This window comes from Eucyclogobius newberryi, unplaced genomic scaffold (assembly GCF_026437365.1).
Source record: "Eucyclogobius newberryi isolate DKJ021-1_F unplaced genomic scaffold, fEucNew1.0.hap1 SCAF_13, whole genome shotgun sequence".
NCBI classification, from domain to species: Eukaryota; Metazoa; Chordata; class Actinopteri; order Gobiiformes; family Gobiidae; genus Eucyclogobius; species Eucyclogobius newberryi.
Window position 1 is genome coordinate 11,350,942 of NW_027315757.1, and position 20,166 is coordinate 11,371,107.

At 42.3% G+C, this 20,166-nt stretch overlaps 1 protein-coding gene across 2 annotated transcripts in view; it reads left to right on the plus strand.

Moving 5' to 3' along the window:
* Window positions 1–20,166, plus strand: part of grin2aa (glutamate receptor, ionotropic, N-methyl D-aspartate 2A, a) — a 203,492-nt gene that overhangs the window by 138,546 nt on the left and 44,780 nt on the right. For both annotated transcript variants that reach the window (XM_072442601.1, XM_072442600.1), the window contains exon 5: window positions 446–560. In XM_072442601.1, the coding sequence (XP_072298702.1) occupies window positions 446–560 (115 nt within the window). The remainder of the gene's footprint in view (window positions 1–445; window positions 561–20,166) is intronic.

Genomic DNA, 20,166 nt, shown 5'->3' on the forward strand with positions numbered 1-20,166 from the left:
TCTTGTGTATTGCTTGATCTTTTGTATCAGGTATAAAGAAAACCCTCTTTCTTACTCAACCTTGCCTTACTTTTATTTAATTGCGTACTATGACGTAGGAGACAGCTTGATGCAGAAAAAAGGCTCCTCAGCCATTTACTTATTGGATGACTTTCTTTACAGCACAAAATTGAAAAATATTAAAGAATGCCTTTGTTTCTTCTATGGCAGAACTCTTTACATATTCCTGTAGCATACAGCGGATTGCAATATCAGTCTGAATTATGCTTCTTTTCCATTTGCGTCCATGTAATTTATTCCAAATCTATGAGAATCAAATATCACTCCACAAAAGTCTTAATATTGGATCATTTCTATTCCATTGATTTTTCACATTCTAATTTCCTTTCCTTTCCCTCGCTCTAACCTTCTGATGACCTTCTGATGTTCTTCGTGTCTCTTTCAGGTACATGATGAACGTAACGTGGGATAGCCGAGACTTGTCATTCACGGAGGATGGATACCAAGAAAACCCCAAGCTGGTGGTGATCGTGCTCAACAAGGAGAGAGAATGGGAGAAGGTACGGTCTTGAACAGCTGCATGGACTTTAGTGTGTGGTTTGAGGTGACGTTTCAAGGACGACACATGATAACTATAGTTTTTAGAGCAAGGGAATGTCCAAACTGAAAAAAACAAACAATGCTATTAGAAAATAATTCCTTGTACTGGAGTTTGCTTGTTTTTTGTCGAGAAGAATAAGGATCGTTGGCATGAAGTATCTAACTTTGTGTCAGAACATTCAGTTTATTGCAAAAGCAGAGCGTTTTTTCCACCCTAATTCACTTCTCTATCTGAAAACATGTGCTAGTGGCTAACACAAATGCAAACATGCACTAATGAGATGGATCTGTGAGTGCAAGAAGGAAATTTAATAGATTTAAATACATAAATCCTCCTTTCACCATTTGAAAATCAACTCACCCCAGCTTTAAGAATGAATTCAATTGGAGAACAACTGTGGTTGAATATTTTAAAGATTGCAAATGCAAATGTTTCAGTCTGCTTGGACGCTCTTACTGAAGACACTCAAAGCGCTTCACATTGCATTATTCATTCACTCCACACGTGTCCAATCTGCACCATCGACCCCTCCATCTTTGCCTGGCCCGCCACAAATACACACTTCTCCCATGTTTTAAGAAGATGAGAGTCTGTTCACCGGGAAAAAAACATCACTTAGGACTGAAAAAGATTGCGGATTTCCCCATGTGTGGATGTCTGAGTTTGGCCTGAGCGATGTCACAGAGGAGGTGGAGACTACTAGAGACCTATCAGATTATTGTAGTCCCTATTTTTTGAAGTTCATAATTATAACAGTATTAATTGACCCGAAAGGTAAAGTTGTACTGCGTTTTTTTTTTAACTGGCATCGCAATCAACCAATACAAGGAAAAACATGACAACAATCTATAATCACAAGGAAGTAACATCAACGTCTGATACTCGGAAAGCTCATTATTTCAAGTTTGCATTTAACAAGCAGCAGAGACTATTTATAAACTGACAGACAACTAGCCTCTGATAATTGTGTTGCCGGGCAGCAACAAGCGCTGGTATTGAAGATTCTTCTGAGTCTCATTTCACGAAAGGTTATTGATCAATGGGCTCATTTAAAGACAAGACTATGGATTTCGAGCTGTTTAATGCGAGGGAACAACTCTACCCATTGGTCATTCAGCCGGCCAGTGTGTTTTCTCCCTTGTAATGGACTTTAAATGAGCGCCATGCATCTTTCTGCGGCGTCCCGGCTGTCTCTCTCTGCCTTAAATACCTTCAGTGTTATGTGGCAGTAGCTCATAGTCAAAAGTTGGAGAAGCTGATAGAAAGTTTGAGGAACAGAAGAGCAAAAGGTTGAAAGGAAATTTTAACATCTTGAAAACGTCCAAACATAACTGGATCCAGGTATGTTTTAAATTCTACATCATCGAGACAAACTCCAGCCAAACAGGTTACGCAAGAAACCAATGATTTATAGCAAGAGAATCTACTCCTGAACTACTTTGCTTGAGATATTTTATTTTTTGTGAGCACTTACAGCAGATGTTTGAAAAATCTACTTTTGCTCTGATATTTGGCCCCTATGATCAAGCCACTAACTCTTTTCCCTAATACTATAATACTTCTCTAATACTTCTATGGACCGTCCAACTAGCCAATCACCATTAACTCCTGGTCCGTCCCTGTCAAAATAAAAAAACAAATAAAACAAAAATAACAGGATCGAAAAACATCTGTGTGAATCTGAGGTTTGAGAAGTTGGATTTGGGGATCTTGAGCTTGTTTGTATCCAATGCATCACTGCTCTCTCTGTTAGAGTAAGTTACAGGTAAGAGCTGTGGAGAGGTGACAACACTCACTGTAAGCATTCAAGTATATTTTTGAGCAATAACAAACCCAGGTTGAAGATGTATTGTGTTTAAAATGTTCACAAATACATCAACAACGTCAACAGCATTCTTCCTCCTCCTTCGATTATTGTTAGTACATCTTAGATTTTCTTGTTGTCGTTGTTTTTCTAGTTAATGGAAGCAGTTTCTCTGACCGCAGCCCGTGAAGTGCTGCGGTCAGTGATGGCACCTCAAACCGCATAATGAAAATGTAAGCTCCTGGTTATTGGGGTGGTCAGGGGTCAGCGCACTTCAGCTCCTCTCTTTGCTCTGCGCTGATGCTCGCTGTCGACATGAACCACAACAATCTAGACGCATTTGGACTATTCTGCTTATGTTGTATTTTGAAGGTGTATTCTGTTAATTTTGCTCATTGTGTTCATTGGGTTCATTGTGTTCATTGTTCACACTCGCAAAGAAATGGAACGGAACATTATGACACGTTTTAAACAAACAGACGAAATTGACACGCTTTGATTACAAAATATTTATTTTATAGTAAATTAACGACTAAAACTAAAAGCCTGCACAAAGCCAATATAGAAATAGATTTTTATAATTAATATGTATGATATATTTCCAACCTCATGAAAAAATTACAAACTTCATCAATGTAAGTAAAAATCAGACACAAGCGCTTGATTTTAGTTTAGAAGTTGATTTTAGACTATATTATTTACTATGTACAATATTTATTTTTCCTTTTTTCATTGTATGTTTTTTATGTATGAATGTCTCTGCATTCACTAAAGTATGCATGCTTATAAATATGGTTGCATCAACAGCATTTCCTCCCAACCTGTGATAAGTCCTCTGTGATAAATAGCCATATAGTAACCTACATTACTAATTTAAAAGGTCCAGGTTGAAAAAAGCCTGAGTAGGTGTTAAAAGGAATGTTCAAATAAGGCTCAGCTCAGTTATCACTGTGGCCCATTGCATTATGGGAGAATGAGTCTGTAATAGCGCGGAGAGAGTCACTCAGTCATAAAACACTTTCTGTCACTTCTGTCAGAGAGAATTATGTCGGGCAAAATGATTCCTGCTCTTCCACTCGGCCTCAGTGTGAACATGGCAGTGTGTTTGTGCAAAATAAATAAAAATGTGAATCCTCCAGAGAAAATAGTGCCTGAGTGTAGACATTGGGCTCTAAACTGGGAACACAGGTGCACTCGTAAGCTTCCCCTGGTGCGCTGCATATTGTGGTTCTCCAAGCACAAATCCCACGCTGTCTGTAATAATGATTTTGTGAACTGGCTGCTCACTCCGAACGCTGTTCTTTCTGCAGTTTCCATGCTCCATGTTCTCACCAGGGAGAAGCCCCTATATGTCCTGGCTGTGATTAGTAAGCAAGCATATTATACCCAAAGGGATAAAGTTAGAAGTTGGAATGCTTATTTACACTTGAATGCACAGTTAAAAATAAATAAACATATATAATTAACCAAAGAGATTACAACAAATAGACTGAGTTAGTTAAAATAAGATAAGATAAACCTTTAATTTCCACACAAGGGGAAATTTCGTTGTTACAACGCAGTAGAACAGGAGGAAAGGACAGATTATAGGAAGTTTCAAAACACACTTTATAGGAAGTTTCAAAACACACTCTTAATAGAACTCTTATGAACAAAACAAAAAACTCTTATTAACAAAACTCCTCTCCTATCTTAATAGGGAATGGAGGGGGAGGAATAAAATAAAATAAAATAGATAATAAAAATACAAAATAAAGATAAAAATCAGATAATAATAATAATAATAATAAAATGATGATAATAGAATAAAATAAAAATAAAATAAAGTAAAAATAGCTAGCACAAGACTAGGTAATACTATTAGCAGGTAAGTAAACCGTATAAAAAAAAACAAAATAGAACACTCTTATTTACAGGTATTGCACATGGTTGATTCAGTTTTGCACATGAATATGATGGTATTACACATGGTTACATCAGTATTGCACATGTTCAGGGCAGTGTTTGTTGTAGAGTTTGACAGCAGCAGGAAGGAAAGATCTGCGAAACCTTTCCTTCACACAGCGAGGGTGGATCAGTCTCTCACTGAAGCTGCTCTCCAGAGTGGACAGAGTGTCCTGCAGGGGGCGACACTCATGGTCAAGCATAGATGTGAATCTAGCCAGGACCCTCCTGTCCCCCACCTCCTGCACCGAGTCCAGAGCACAGCCCAGGACGGAGCTGGACTTCTTGATGACTCTGTCCAGCTTCCTCCTCTCCCTCTCTGTGATGCTGCTGCTCCAGCAGGCCACACCTACAGGAGCTGATGCCACCACAGAGTCGTAGAAGGTCTTCAGGAGTGGCCCTGTCACTCCAAAAGACCTGAGTCTCCTCAGGAGGTAGAGCCGACTCTGGCTCTTCCTGTACAGTGCGTCTGTGTTATGAGTCCAGTCCAGTTTGTGGTTCAGATGAACACCCAGGTACTTATATGAGTCCACTCTCTCAATGTCCCGTCCCTGGATGTTCACTGGTGAGGGGGCAGTGGGGTGGCGTCTGTGGAAGTCCACTACCATCTCCTTGGTCTTCCCCGCGTTGATGAGGAGGTGGTTCCGCTGACACCAGTCCACAAAGTCCTGCGCCAGTCCTCTGTACTCCGCATCATCGTCGTCCGTGATGAGTCAGATGATGGCAGAGTCGTCAGAGAACTTCTGCAGGACACAGCTGTCCGTGTCGTGTCTGAAGTCTGCAGTGTAAAGGGTGAAGAGAAAGGGCGCGAGGACAGTGCCCTGGGGCGCCCCCACACTGCAGGTCCGAGTGTCAGACACACAGTTCCGGGCTCTCACAAACTGGGGTCGGTCTGTGAGGTAGCCCAGGATCCACTCTGCCAGGTCATACTCCACACCAGCCGTCTCCAGCTTGTCCCTCAGGAGCAGCGGCTGGATGGTGTTGAAGGCGCTGGAGAGGTCGAAGAACAGGATCCTCACAGAGCTGCCAGGCTTTTCCAGGTGAGAGAAAGAGCGGTGCCAGGCCGGTATGCAAACTGCAGCAGGTCCATGGCTGGGCTCACTGTGGAGCGGAGGTGGTCCAGGACCAGCCGCTCCAGTGTCTTCATCAGGTGGGACGTGAGAGCCACTGGCCTGAAGCTGTTGAGGTCTTTGGTGCGTGGTGTCTTGGGCACAGGTACCAGACAGGAGGTCTTCCAGACCTGTGGTACCACCCTCAGCTTCAGGCTCATGTTGAAGACATGCTCCATAACTCCACACAGTTCATCTGCGCAGGACTTAAGAAGCCTGGGGCTGATGCCATCAGGTCCTGCTGCCTTCCTCACTTTAATCCTCTTCAGCTCTCTCCTCACCTGTGCTGCTGAGACAGTCAGTGGTTGGCAGGGGGACTGTGTGCTGGGGGGATGGGTGAGTCCAGTTGCGATGAATGGTCTATGGGTACCCTTTACTACTTAAAGAGTACTGTCACTTCAAAATAATATGACTTAAGTAGACATTTGTTGTCCCAAAAATAACCCTAAAACCGTCTAGACAGGAGCTCACTTTGCACCTGTAACTAATAAAACTGTCCAGGAGTTCATCTACATGCTGCCTCGATGTGTTACTTATCAGATTTCTAAAGTCTGTGCTGAACAGTTTGTTAGCGCCACTGACACGGGCAAAGCTTCAGTCTTAATTCTGTTAGATCTGAGTGCTGCTTTTGACACTGTCGATCATGGGATCCTCTTACAGAGACTAGAGGACTGGGTGGGCATCACTGGCACTGCCCTAAACTGGTCAAGGTCCTATCTTAAAGACAGGAAGTACTTTGCTGAAATTGATAACTGTGTCTCAGACCACATGCCCCTGACCTGTGGGGTGCCCCAAGGGTCAATCCTGGGACCCCTACTGTTCAACCTCTACATGCTGCCGTTAGGTCAGCTGATATGCAGCGAAAATGTTATCATGCAAATTATGCAAACGACACTCAGATCTATGTTTCACTGTCGGCAGGTGAATATGGACCAGTGGATTCATTGTTACTGCATCCAACAGATCAGTGTGTGGATGCAAAACAACTTTCTCCAGCTGAACTAAGACAAGACTGAAATCATTGTCTTTGGCCACAGAAACAAAGAGAAAGTGTTAGCAGTCACCTCCAGAGTCTCGCTCTAAAACCTACAAATCAAGTTAGAAATCTGGGGGTAATAATGGACTCTTTCCACCATCTAAAAAACCTTGCCAAAATCAAAATTATAATGTCCAAACCAGATTTGGAGGAATTTATCCATGTAGATTAGACTACTGTAACGGCCTGCTCACTGGCCTCTCCAAACGAGCTGTAAAACAGCTGCAGTACATCCAGAACGCTGCTGCTCGGGTCCTGACCAGAACCAGGAAGTACGATCACATTAGTCCTGTTCTCAGGTCTCTGCACTGGCTCCTGTGGCTCAGAGAAGAGACTTTAAAGCAGCTCTGCTTGTGTACAAGTCTCTCCATGGCCTTGCTCTAAAGTACATATCTTTGAATTGTCTTGTGTATCTTTTTTTGCTCCACATTATAAAACGTATTCGAGGAAACTAGGCCTGCCAATTTTTTTTGAAGTGCAATATATTGCTACCAAATATATAATGATAAATTATAACGTTGAAACTACTTTATGGAATTGAAAAGCAGTTAAACCTAACCATAAAAGAAGGAAAACCCCCAAACCACTTTTTAAAATGCACAATATTGTGAAAAAAACTGTTGTAAATTAACCTTAGAATTAAATACTTATGTAGTCAGTGAGTATCTATAAATATTATCATATGTTACTTATTCAATTTGTTTTTTTCTGCCCCTATATGTAGTATATATGTATGTAAGTGACAACACCACCACCACCACCACAGGTTTTCCCGAGAAGAGTAACCAAAACAGTTGCTCACATAAGAGTACTATTACACTGTCTACTTACTCATGTAGGAATAAGGACCTGGTGTCTGCAACTACTCTGAGAAGTATAATTTTCTCACAAAGTTACTCAAGTAAATCTACAAGTAAACCAAACGGTTCTCATCTGCCTGGAAGAACTGGTTCTCCTCCTGAGTGGCTCCAGCTCCACTGTCTATCTTGCGTCCACCTGTCCGTCTGAGGGAGTGGGATCTCTCCTTCACTGTGGAACTCCTCCAGGTTTCTACTTTTTCCCAAAGAGCTTTGGTAGTTTTTCCGGGCCGAGAAGGAGAGTCTAAGGACAGGGGAGCTTGGGACATTTGTCTAAGGACACGGGAGGCTGGGACATTGCCAAGTCCCTATGGACATTGTTTAATCTGTTTTTCACTGTCGGCAACTGCTGTTGTGATTCTGGGCATTACAAAAATAAATTGAACTAAATTGAATTGAATTAAACTGTTCCAAAGTCAAGTCTCTAGCACTGTGGCTCTTTATGCACCATCATGCTCCAATCTGTTCTCTCTGGACAACCGCACGGCCCTAAATTACCAACCTATGACAAACGGCTCACTTCTATTTGTCCACATAAATGAACTGCAGTCTACCATCTGTGCTTCTGTCGGCCCCCAAGACCCAAAGCGCCACCAAATCCAAACAAGTGCAACTCATTCAAAACGCACCACTGTAAATCTCCTCAACCACCGCTACAGACGTTACTGAACACCTGTAGGCAACACTTGCAAGTGCCCCTTTCGCTCCCTCTTATTTCATTGTGCGTCATCTGTTTCTGTAAAAAAAATACAGTGTTCTCCTATTCTGCTTTCCCTTCATGCCCCAACGGGGACAGCTTTTGTATATTTTTAGTGCATATCCATATTTTAGAGCAGTTACTGATTTTTTATCTCTTGATCATCGTCTGTTTTTTTTTCCGAAGCAGATTTTGGCGCATGGGTGGGACAGCTGCACTGCTAGTAGAGCGGGAGAGAGAGAGAAGATGAGAAGAAGAGGGAAAGAGAGAGAGAGAGAGTGAGAGAAAAAGAGGGAGAGAAAGGGCTCCCAATTACGTTTACACTTTGCCGCTGTCTCTGCAGCACAGCGGAAAGCTACTGATCAATTTCACAGTCTATGTGTTTACAGCTGCATACTGGGAACCTTTGCACACGGCACTGACAAAGGTTCCTCTGCAGGAGTTAGGTTAGAATACCTGAATGCTAATTTTGTGCCTGGTTAGCCAAACTCCAACAACCTAATTATCAAGTTAGTTAAATAAAGGTTTAATTTTGTCCTATTTCGCCTACAATTTACAACTGAACATTTTAGGGTTTCCCTGTCTGTTGCGTTATGACGCACACCTCAGTGCGTTTATTTATTTAAAAAACAAATCTTGGCATGACTGGTCCGGCGTCACCTGCCTCCCCTGACTGCATGTCACTGACATCTTGTGCATGAATAAAGCTGTAGTGCGTCATTGTTTTCACAGTTAGAGTGACAAGAGAGAACTAACTACTTGAGCTACCAATACTATGAAATGATCAAATACTGTCAAATTAACTGTATAATGCATGTACATATGTGTTTTGACAGTTACAGAAAAGGCCATGTTGGCATCAGTATTGTTAATATCAGCTGTAAGGCAGATATTTTTTTAAAAAGTTTGTATTACAGCCCCATGTTGCATTTGCACATTTGCACTTTTACGGACTGACATACAGTTTCTAAAGTTTGGAAACTTGACTTGTGGATTCTATTTGAGTTCATTCAGGCATATTGAACCATGATACTTTGTGTAATGTATAACAATACAAATGAACTTTTTTCCAATACAGTAATGAAGCGTGTGTTTTTTGGGCTTGCTCCTGAGCAACATGTCATAATAGAGCTAGTTTTTAGCAAGAAGACCCAATATTAACTGAAGGCTTTTAAGGTATAAAGTTGTTATTTTATGTAAAATATGCAATTAAACATATGCACATAAAATCAAATCAAATCAATTTATTTTTGTAAGGCCCAAAATCACAACAACAGTTGCCTCTGAGGGCCACAGGGAGAAATGAATCAACAATGTCTGTGGTGGCGATGAAGTCAGACAATGTCTGTGGTGGCGAGGGACGATGTCCCAGGGTCCTCTGTCCTTAGACTCTCCTTCTCGGCCAGGAAAAACTACAAAAAAAAAAACTCTTTGGGAAAAAAGCGTAGAAACCTGGAGGAGTTCCAGTGAAGGAGAGATCCGACTCTCACAGACGGACAGACGGACACAAGGAGACTGGAGCTGGACCCACTCTTCAGGCAGAAGAGGGACCGTCTGAGTCGAGCTGGACCCACTCTTCAGGCAGAAGAGGGACCGTCTGAGTCGAGCTGGACCCACTCTTCAGGCAGAAGAGGGACCGTCTGAGTCGAGCTGGACCCACTCTTCAGGCAGATGAGGCACATCTCATTAGTGCTTGTTTAGCGGTGACACACAACTTTAAGACACACTACAAGATAAGATAAAATAAGATAATCCTTTATTGTCCCACATGGGGAAATTTCATTGGTGCAATGCAGGAAGATACAGAGGTAGATACAGAAGAAAAGAACAGATCACTTATAGGAAGTCTGAAAAACACTTTCAGTAGAAGATCTCCTATAAACAAAAACTCCCATAGACAAATAAATAAATACATAAATACCATTGCATGTGATCACGACAGTAATTGCCCATGAATATGTGTCACGACGGCACATGAATTTCACAGTAATTGCACATGAATCATGACAGTAATTGCACATATGACGGAATTGCACATGGTTAGGTCAGTATTGCGAGTGTTCAGGACTAACAGTGTTTGTTATAAAGTCTGACAGCAGCAGAAGGAAAGACCTACGGAACCTTTCCTTCACACAGCGAGGGTGGATCAGTCTCTCACTGAAGCTGCTCTCCAGAGCGGACAGAGTGTCCTGCAGGGGGCGACACTCATGGTCCAGCATAGATGTGAATCTAGCCAGGACCCTGTGTTATGTGCTTGTGTTTGTGGATCTCTGTTCACTTGTTTTGGGCTTTTTCAAAGGTTGGTTGGTTGTTTCTCTCTGAGAATTGGATCGAAGTCTCTCAAATGCACCACACTGTCATTATTTTATCACTGCACACTCACGGGTGCTAAACTACTAGCCACAGCCTTACTCTAGCTCTAACCACTGAGCCATTGTCGCCCAAGGCGGTAGGAGTTGGGGTATTATTCAAAGTTACTAAGCCTGAATCATTCTTTTTAAACTGTCTTTTTAAATTATTAATTTAGTCTTTATTCATGGTTTATCAAGGCTACAAAAAGTGTAGTTATTATAAATGTGCTCCTGGTATTTGACCCATTTGTCATTACTTTTGCTTGAGCCAGAATCTTAATCTGAAATCATGTTATACATTAAGCCAGTATGAACACTCCACATGGTCCCGAAATCAAACCTGCGATCATCTTCACTTTGAACATTTTCAACTAGAAAGGCACTTTAATGGACCCTGAAACAACTGGAGGAGGTATCTAGGGAGGGGGAAGTCTTGGTTTGTTTGTAGCTGCATAAATCTTTCAGGTCAATAACCTCACAGTGATATATTTAGATCATAGAGCGATTGCGTTCATCAAAAAGTAATATCTCTTTCAAGTAAACAATAATATGCGAAAAGATTATGACTGAATGTCTGAAGTGTCAAAAAATAAAGTGTCTAAACTGCTACAAAACTGTTGAACCCAATATTATAAGCTTGGAACTGTCTAATAACGCTTTGGAAATTCAGAAATGTCTTTAGGTAAGTTAGGGAGGCCCCTATAGGCCCTCTTTTCCATAGATAGTGTCCAAAGTATTAGTTTGAGGAGTATTTTTAGCAAAGTAAAAGCAGCGGTGCAGGAAAATGCAGTTCTCGGGGGCCAAAAGTGTCATCTCATCGCCAAGTGGCACTTAATCTGTCGGAGGATGGTGATGCGATCGGATGGCCGGGGCTGTGGGATGTTATAATGCGCTAATCCCGTGGGCACTATCTCTGTAACCTCCTACCGGCCCCTCGCTGTCACACCGCGGCCCCTCACAAATTGCTCTGTGTGCCTGTGTGATATCTGGAGTTTTGGACCGGATATGCAGTGTGGTCTGTTCTCCCGGCCGTCATCAACTCCTTCAGTTTAATCACAAAGAAAGTGAGAGGGGAGTAGATTTAGAGTGAGGCAATAGGGCATTCTTGACGTACAGACAAGAATTGTATGATAATTAGAACCTAATGGGTTTTACAGTGTATAAGTGTTGAACAAATGGGATGTAACAATGTCAAAATGTACCGTATTATTGCGGTAGTAACCTTAACATTTTGTAAATATTAAAGGACAAATATTATGCATAATTCAAAAAATTCTTCATGTCATTCTGAAGTTTTTCATGCCAGGAATTGACTTTTGGCTCCATCTACTGGCAGCAGAGGGAACTACATAGGTGAGAGAATCAAATGCTAGCTTGCCTCAGCCATGCTAATGCAGCATTTCAGTTGCAATACCGTGATTTGATGGCATGGATTTAATCTATTTTTATTTTCAAAAAAACATTAACACTTATGCACGCACCTCATCAAAACTGGCATTAAACGTGGATAGACCAAAACTAACTAAGTTTACATTAGGACTAAAGTGGAAACAAACCGGGACTAAACCTGTAGGGGTGTTAAAAAAATAGATTCTTGAAAGGATTGCAAAGGATCTTTGTGATTCTATTCCCTCTGTCTGCACTTTTACAAACTGACTCACAGATTGCAATTCTTTGACTTCATGGACTTTCTGAATATGGATCAATTCCAGATTCTCCCAAATTGTTTTTTAAATTGTTTCCACTGCATTCACTCTCTGTCCATAAAAACTCCCCCTTTGAACCTGTGCGTCACATTTTCACTAAACTGGTAAAAGTCTGTGTGTAGCATTAAACATGTACAATAACAAGTGTTAAGCCACAACTTCATCAAAACATTGCGTGCCACTGGAATCTCTCTTTCCACTGTGTCACACACACAGAGCAGGAGACTTACGTGAGATCGTGGTGAGTCAGAAAAGACGAATGGGATACTTTCAATTACTTTGCTTCATGGTTAGTATTGTTTAAGTTGGAATCATTTTTGAATCGAACCGAGTCTCCACAAATGGAAATGGAATAGCCTTAAGCACTCACACCCTACTAAAGTGTGAACACCACTTAAGACTGATTGGAAACGTTGTCAATTCTTTGCTGCGTGGTCTTATAAACAACCATTAAAGTGGTACCTATTCCACAGAGATGAACAAAAAAGCCTGTACAGTATGTCGTTTCCAAAGGCTTTAGACCTGCAATCTCTTCAATACTTTTCTCCATTTATTTCCTCGTCCTATAGCTCTTGTATTATGCAGAAATCCAACCTTTATCTCGCCATTACGGATCCCATTTCCTGTCCGTACTTCCGTTTGCCTTCACAGCGACACACGTAAACTGTGCGTGTGCGTTAGTAGAACTCAGTGGCTTGTGAAATGCAAAACAGCTGGAGTAAGAGAGATAGACACATTCTGGCGTTCCCTGGAGAGCAGAGGTGACACACTGGAAAGAGAACCTCAATCCTGGACCTCAGGCGGAGAGCTGGAGTGATGGAGGAGAGGAGCTGTTGACTGTACGAGCCGCGAAAAGGGTTTAATCCCCATCACCGGATAGCAAAGTACTCAAAGCAAAACAATTAAAATGCTAATCCTGACTGCCTTCCTCTCGGCTCGTCGGGTAATGACTTGACCTAGGCAGAACCCAGGCAAAAAAAAAGTCAGGTTGTTACATGGAAGTCGCCTGCTGTAATTGTGCGACATCGTGGCGAGTGGTTAAGATTCACGCCTCACAGCAAGAAGGTCATGGGTTCTATTTCCAGATGTAATGGAGCCTGTAGAGGTGTTTTTTTTGTTCTACTCCTCTGTATTGAGAAGAAAGTCTGGTTGGCCCATAGTGTGTAATCAGAGTAACAGTAAAGCATTCAAGATGTTCTAACCTTACTTTTTGAAAACTAATTGTCGATATAGGGATAATCTGTTAATCTAATATTCTTTTCTGATATGATTCTCATTCACCCAGTACTTCTTATCTACATGTTTGACTGAAAAAAAAATTAGAGACAGAGAAACAGTAGTGAAATAGAATTTTCATGAAGCTAACGTGTAGTTTTTTCAGCCTGGAAGACTATTACTGATGCGGTACCATCAACAGCTACCAATCACTGCTTTGCCTTCTTGTTTTAAACTCTGCCCTCCTCCACTAGATTCAGATTTTTAGCTCGTGCAGCCCTCCTCCATCCCGGCAAGCTTAATTTTTCTTTCATGTTTTATTTTCACCAGCACCCGTTGCCTCCAGCTTGTGTCCATGACAGACGCGCCAACAACATGGTGCATCTTTGAACTTGAAATGAAGCTTCATTATATTTCTAGTTTTATGTGTTGTTTTTGTTTGACTATATTGGGCTTAAAGAAGACATGGTACTTTGAATACGATTGGAGGCAGGTTAAAACAGATAATTTTTTTCTGAGCCTAATTGTAATGTTGGAACTCCTAACATCACACTCTCCCATTGGTCTACTCGAAGCCATCAAACTCACCACAGTCATTCTCCTGACTTTTGCAGAATTGCCCTCTTTTGGTGGATATTTTTGACACCTCATTCTTATCCCGCTGTTGTGGGTAAGGTCAAGGCGTGACATGTAAATCTTTCATTCCCCTTTTCTTCTACGCTCAGCAAGAAAACAGGCTTCTTACCTGTTCCAATTTGTTTCAACTCCAGATGCTTAGTGTATGCCCACATGCTACAAAATTGGCAATAAAAGCTTTTTACGCTTCTTAGTGCATTTGAATGGCAAAGAAGTAATTGAATTGGATCAAGTTAAGATTGCGGGCGCAGTTTAGCCTTTTTCTGGCTTCTGTAACATAAAATATTAACAGCAGAGCAAAGCCTTTCCGTGTCTCATTCAAAAATGCATAAATTCTACAGGAATAGGTGCATATAGTGTTGACAGGTGTAACTAGTAAGTAGGTAGCAGAGGTCTATAGGCACCAGGCTGAAACCCCTCTGAATTATTAATATGTGCCAGAGCTGTAATACTCCATGCGTTTTTATTCCGGACACATATATATTCCTGTGTGTGCCATTTGCTTTGCGTCAATGTGCATGTTTTTAATCTTCTGTCATTGAACGCATCGCGACAGCACTGGTAAAAATGATGCATATACGTTTTCAGCATGTTGTCAATTTGATTATCAAATCAAATCAAATCAATTTATTTTTGTAAGGCCCAAAATCACAACAACAGTTGCCTCTGAGGGCCACAGGGAGAAATGAATCAACAATGTCTGTGGTGGCGATGGAGTCAGACAATGTCTGTGGGGACGAGGGACGATGTCCCAGGGTCCTCTGTCCTTAGACTCTCCTTCTCGGCCAGGAAAAACTACAAAAAAAACCTCTTTGGGAAAAAAGCGTAGAAACCTGGAGGAGTTCCAGTGAAGGAGAGATCCGACTCTCACAGACGGACAGACGGACACAAGGAGACTGGAGCTGGACCCACTCTTCAGGCAGAAGAGGGACCGTCTGAGTCGAGCTGGACCCACTCTTCAGATGAGGGACCGACTGAGGCGAACTGGACCCACTCTTCAGGCAGATGAGGGACCGTCGGAGGCGAGCTGGACCCACTCTTCAGGCAGATGAGGGACCGTCTGAGTCGAGCTGGACCCACTCTTCAGGCAGATGAGGGACCGTCTGAGTCGAGCTGGACCCACTCTTCAGATGAGGGACCGACTGAGGCGAACTGGACCCACTCTTCAGGCAGATGAGGGACCGTCGGAGGCGAGCTGGACCCACTCTTCAGGCAGATGAGGGACCGTCTGAGTCGAGCTGGACCCACTCTTCAGGCAGATGAGGGACCGTCGGAGGCGAGCTGGACCCACTCTTCAGGCAGATGAGGGACCGACTGAGGCGAACTGGACCCACTCTTCAGGCAGATGAGGGACCGTCGGAGGCGAGCTGGACCCACTCTTCAGGCAGATGAGGGACCGTCTGAGTCGAGCTGGACCCACTCTTCAGGCAGATGAGGGACCGTCTGAGTCGAGCTGGACCCACTCTTCAGATGAGGGACCGACTGAGGCGAACTGGACCCACTCTTCAGGCAGATGAGGGACCGTCGGAGGCGAGCTGGACCCACTCTTCAGGCAGATGAGGGACCGTCTGAGTCGAGCTGGACCCACTCTTCAGGCAGATGAGGGACCGTCGGAGGCGAGCTGGACCCACTCTTCAGGCAGATGAGGGACCGTCGGAGGCGAGCTGGGCCCACTCTTCAGGCAGATGAGGGACCGTCGGAGGCGAGCTGGACCCACTCTTCAGGCAGATGAGGGACCGTCGGAGGCGAGCTGGGCCCACACTTCAGGCAGATGAGGGACCGTCGGAGTCGAGCTGGACCCACTCTTCAGGCAGATGAGGGACCGTCGGGGGCGAGCTGGACCCACTCCTCAGGCAGATGAGGGACCGTCCACACAGGGCAGGGACCACTTCACCAGGGGAGGGGCATCTGGGTCCACAGGTCCTCAGGAGTGAGAGAAAGAAAAGAAGGCGGTGAACAATTTGCAAGTGGAATCAAAAAATAAATATTGTTTGATAGCATAAGTAGTCAGAAGAAGAAGAGGATAGTGCTCAAGCTGCCATACTTCCCCCAGCATAGTTACTCCTAGGGCAGCGTAGCTGAAGCTGTGGGTTTATGTTTCTGTTCCTAACTAGTCTGACCATAAGCGATTTCGAAGAGGAACGTTTTAAGCCTGGACTTAAATGAAGAGACTGTGTCAGCATATTTAACATGGGTCGGGAGCTGATTCCATAACACAGGAGCTTGGTAGTTAAACGCTCTACCTCCTACTGTACTTTTAGAGACTCTTGGGACCACCAGAAGGCCGGCATTCTGAGAGCGAAGAGCTCTGTTTGGATGATATGGTTCTATAGCATCTTTGAGGTAGGATGGGGCCATGTCATTTATGGCTTTGTAGGTCAAGAGTAGAATTTTGAATTTGATTCTGGACTCGACGGGGAGCCAGTGAAGAGACTTCAGCACCGGCGTAATGTGCTCTCTTCTTTTTGTTCCTGTTAGTAATCTTGCTGCTGCATTTTGAACCAGTTGAAAGCTTTTTATGGAGCTTTTAGGACACGCTGCAAGCAGGGAGTTACAGTAGTCTAATCTAGTCGTTACAAATGCATGGATAAGTTTTTCGGCATCACTTTTAGGCAGAATTCTTCTGATTTTGGCTATGTTGCGCAAATGGAAATAGGCTGTTTTACAAGCTTGATTTATATGAGCTTTAAATGAGAGCTCCTGGTCAAATAAGACTCCAAGGTTTCTTACAGTAGAACTGGAGGCTACACTGACATTGTCCAGTGTGACTATCTGCTCAGATAGAGAGTCTCGTAGATGCTTAGGGCCAAGCACAATGACCTCGGTTTTTTCAGGGTTAAGAAGCAGGTAGTTTAGTGTCATCCAGGTTTTTATCTCCTTCACACAAGTACTAAGTCTGTCTACTTGATCGCTCTGATCAGGTTTCATTGATAAATACAGCTGAGTGTCGTCTGCATAGCAGTGGAAGTTAATGCCATGCTTTCTGATAATGTTGCCTAATGGCAGCATATAAAGAGTAAACAGAATTGGACCGAGTACCGAACCCTGTGGCACACCGTAAATTACTTTAGAGCTTGGTGAGGAGCTCTGGTTTACATTAACAAATTGGAACCTATCAGATAGATAGGATTTAAACCAGCTGAGGGCTGTTCCTCCAACACCTACATCACATTCTAACCTCTGCAGTAGAATGTTGTGGTCGATGGTGTCAAACGCTGCGCTGAGGTCCAACAGAACCAGGATTGAGACCAGTCCATCGTCAGCGGCTAATAACAAATCATTTGTGACTTTAACTAGTGCAGTTTCAGTGCTGTGGTGGGCTCTGAACCCTGACTGGAAAACTTCAAATAAGTCATTGTCCTGCAGGTGGCGACAAAGCTGTTTTACTACAACTTTTTCAAGGATTTTAGAGACGAAGGGAAGATTTGAAATAGGTCTGTAGTTTACCAATAGGTCGGGATCTAGATTAGGCTTTTTCAGAAGAGGTTTAATGACTGCATGTTTGAAGGACTGTGGAACATAGCCACTTTGGAGTGAAGTATTTATTATATTAAGAATAGGGTCTATAATTAGGGGGAGAATGTCTTTGAGGAGCTTGGAATGGGGTCTAGGACACAAGTTGAGCTTTTAGAGGACATAATGGCTGAAGTTATCTCTGCTTGATCAACAGCTGTGAACCTTTCTAAGTTTACAGGTGGATGTATATGAGACGTTAGATTTACAGCTTGGGCTAGTTCAGGGCTAATAGCGGGGGTAATTTCATCTAATTTATCTCTGATTGTTTTTATTTTATTGTTAAAAAATAGGAGGAAATCATCAGAGCTAAGTGTAGCTGGGATTGAGGGCTCTACTGCACTGTGACAGTTTGTTAGCCTAGCTACAGTGCTGAAAAGGAATTTAGTGTTACTTTTGTTGACTTCTATTAGATTTGAATAATATCTGGTTTGGGCCTTACGCAGAGCCTGCTTATAGGACAGCAGGCAACTTTTCCATGCTTTTAGGGATTCTTCTGTGTGAGAGCGACGAAATAATCCCTCTAACTTTCTAACTCTTTGTTTATGTGAACGCAGTTCTTGGTTGTACCATGGGGAGGCGCGCTTTGGCCTAATGACCTTCTGTTTTAACGGCGCGACAACGTCAAGAGCAGACTTCAGAGAATTCATGGTCAAGTCGACACATTGATCACTTAAACTGGGACTAAAGCTGTTCTCAGCAGGATCACATGACATGTCACTGAATATTGGCTCTATTATTTCTTTGAATTTTGAGATAGATTTTTCAGATATTGTCCTTTTCATTATAACTTTATTTTGTGGGACTGGATGATCTTTAAGAATAAACTGAAAGGTAATTAGGAAATGATCTGACAATATAGGGTTTTGAGGGAGGACAATGAGGTCACTAATCTCTGTTCCATACGTTAGGACAAGATCCAGAGTGTTCTTGTGAGTGTGAGTCGGTTTATTTACATTCTGAGTGAAACCAATGCTGTCTAACAAGGCGCTGAAGGCATTACTGAGAGCGTCATCACTCATGTTCACGTGGATATTAAAGTCTCCAACTATAACTATTATATCCCAGGCTAACACTAAGTTTGATATAAAGTCAGAAAACTCTGTTAAAAACTCTGAATAGGTACCAGGAGGTCGGTAGATAACTATGAACAAAACTCCTTTTTGGTTTTTCATATTTGGACATGTGATTGACAGCATAAGGCTTTCAAATGAGTGAAATGCATTGTTAGTTTTAGGGCTCATGAGTAGGCTTGAGTGTGAGATCACTGCCACACCACCACCTCGGCCTGTGCTCCTGGCGGTCTGAAAGTTAACATGGATGGGTGGGGTGGACTCATTTAGTCTGACGTAGTCGTCTTGTTGAAGCCACGTTTCAGTTAGAGCTAGAAGATCTATGTTATAGTCACTAATTAATTCATTAACTAAGAGCGATTTGGAGGAAATTGCTCTAATGTTTAGCAGTCCACATTTTACGTGTTTATTCATTTGTGTATTTGTGTCATTTGTGATTGTTATTTTCCTTAAGTTATTTGGTCTGACGCCTGAAATATTTTTTATGAGATGTGACTTTTTGGCATTATTTGTACGAGGAACACGAGGGACACACACAGTCTCTATCTGTCTTGAATCTGAACACTTCACATGTAACAGAACGGGCGAGAGTTCAGCGACAGAGGAGCGTCTTGAACTGCTGCTCTGCACCTGGGGCTCATCCCTAGATGGTCACTTAACACGACTAAGACTATGGGTCAAATTCCGAACTAATAGGGATGTACCCTCCGAAGTCGGATGGATGCCATCCCTGCGTATGAGCCCGGGCTTTCCCCAAAACGCACTCCAGTTATCAATAAAGACAACGTTGTTTTGAGGGCACCATCTGGATAACCAGTTGTTGAATGCTGAGAGACGGCTGTACAATTCAGCATTGATTATGAAATTAACAGGTTTGGAAATGAAAAATCCGAAATCATAAAAACGTTAATGCATTTAGTGTTTAGGGTCACATTACGACGTAGGGCTGCACAATATATCGCAAAAAGTATATATATTTTTTACATTATTAGCTAACATAATAATTGATATCGCAATAAACTAAGTATATCGCAATACCGTCTTGTATCTGGCAGAGTTTTAGGTAGAAAATATTAATGCTCTTTTGAGTCTCAATTAGTCTTGATTTAGTTTTTGTTTTGATGAAGTTTGCATGTGAGCATATTTCTTTTAACATAGGTTCAATTACTATGTCACAAAGTGTATCATAATATTATTTATCACAGTACTTAACAGACATATAATTTCCAATATTGTGCTGCCAAATTTTAAGAGATTATTGCATTGTTGCTATGTAATGTTCTAAATGATTGGGGAGGTTTTGTTCTCTATTTCACCTTTTAGATATAGTATTACCACCATTTTCTTCAATACAACTGCAAAATTATTGGTAATATGTTATCATTTCTATAGGCTCCCAATATAATCATCCACTTGGAGCATTCCTAGCAAAGCGATAACATCCACCACCCAAAACGTTACACAGTGCACCTTTAAATCATGAGAGAATCTATGGTTTATTTTTATACAGTACTATAAAAAGGCAAGGACTACATACACCACAATCTATTGCTGTTCCAAAATAAAATTGTGGTTCATTTCAGTATGCATTAAAAGCATGAAATGATGGTTACTATCAAATTAG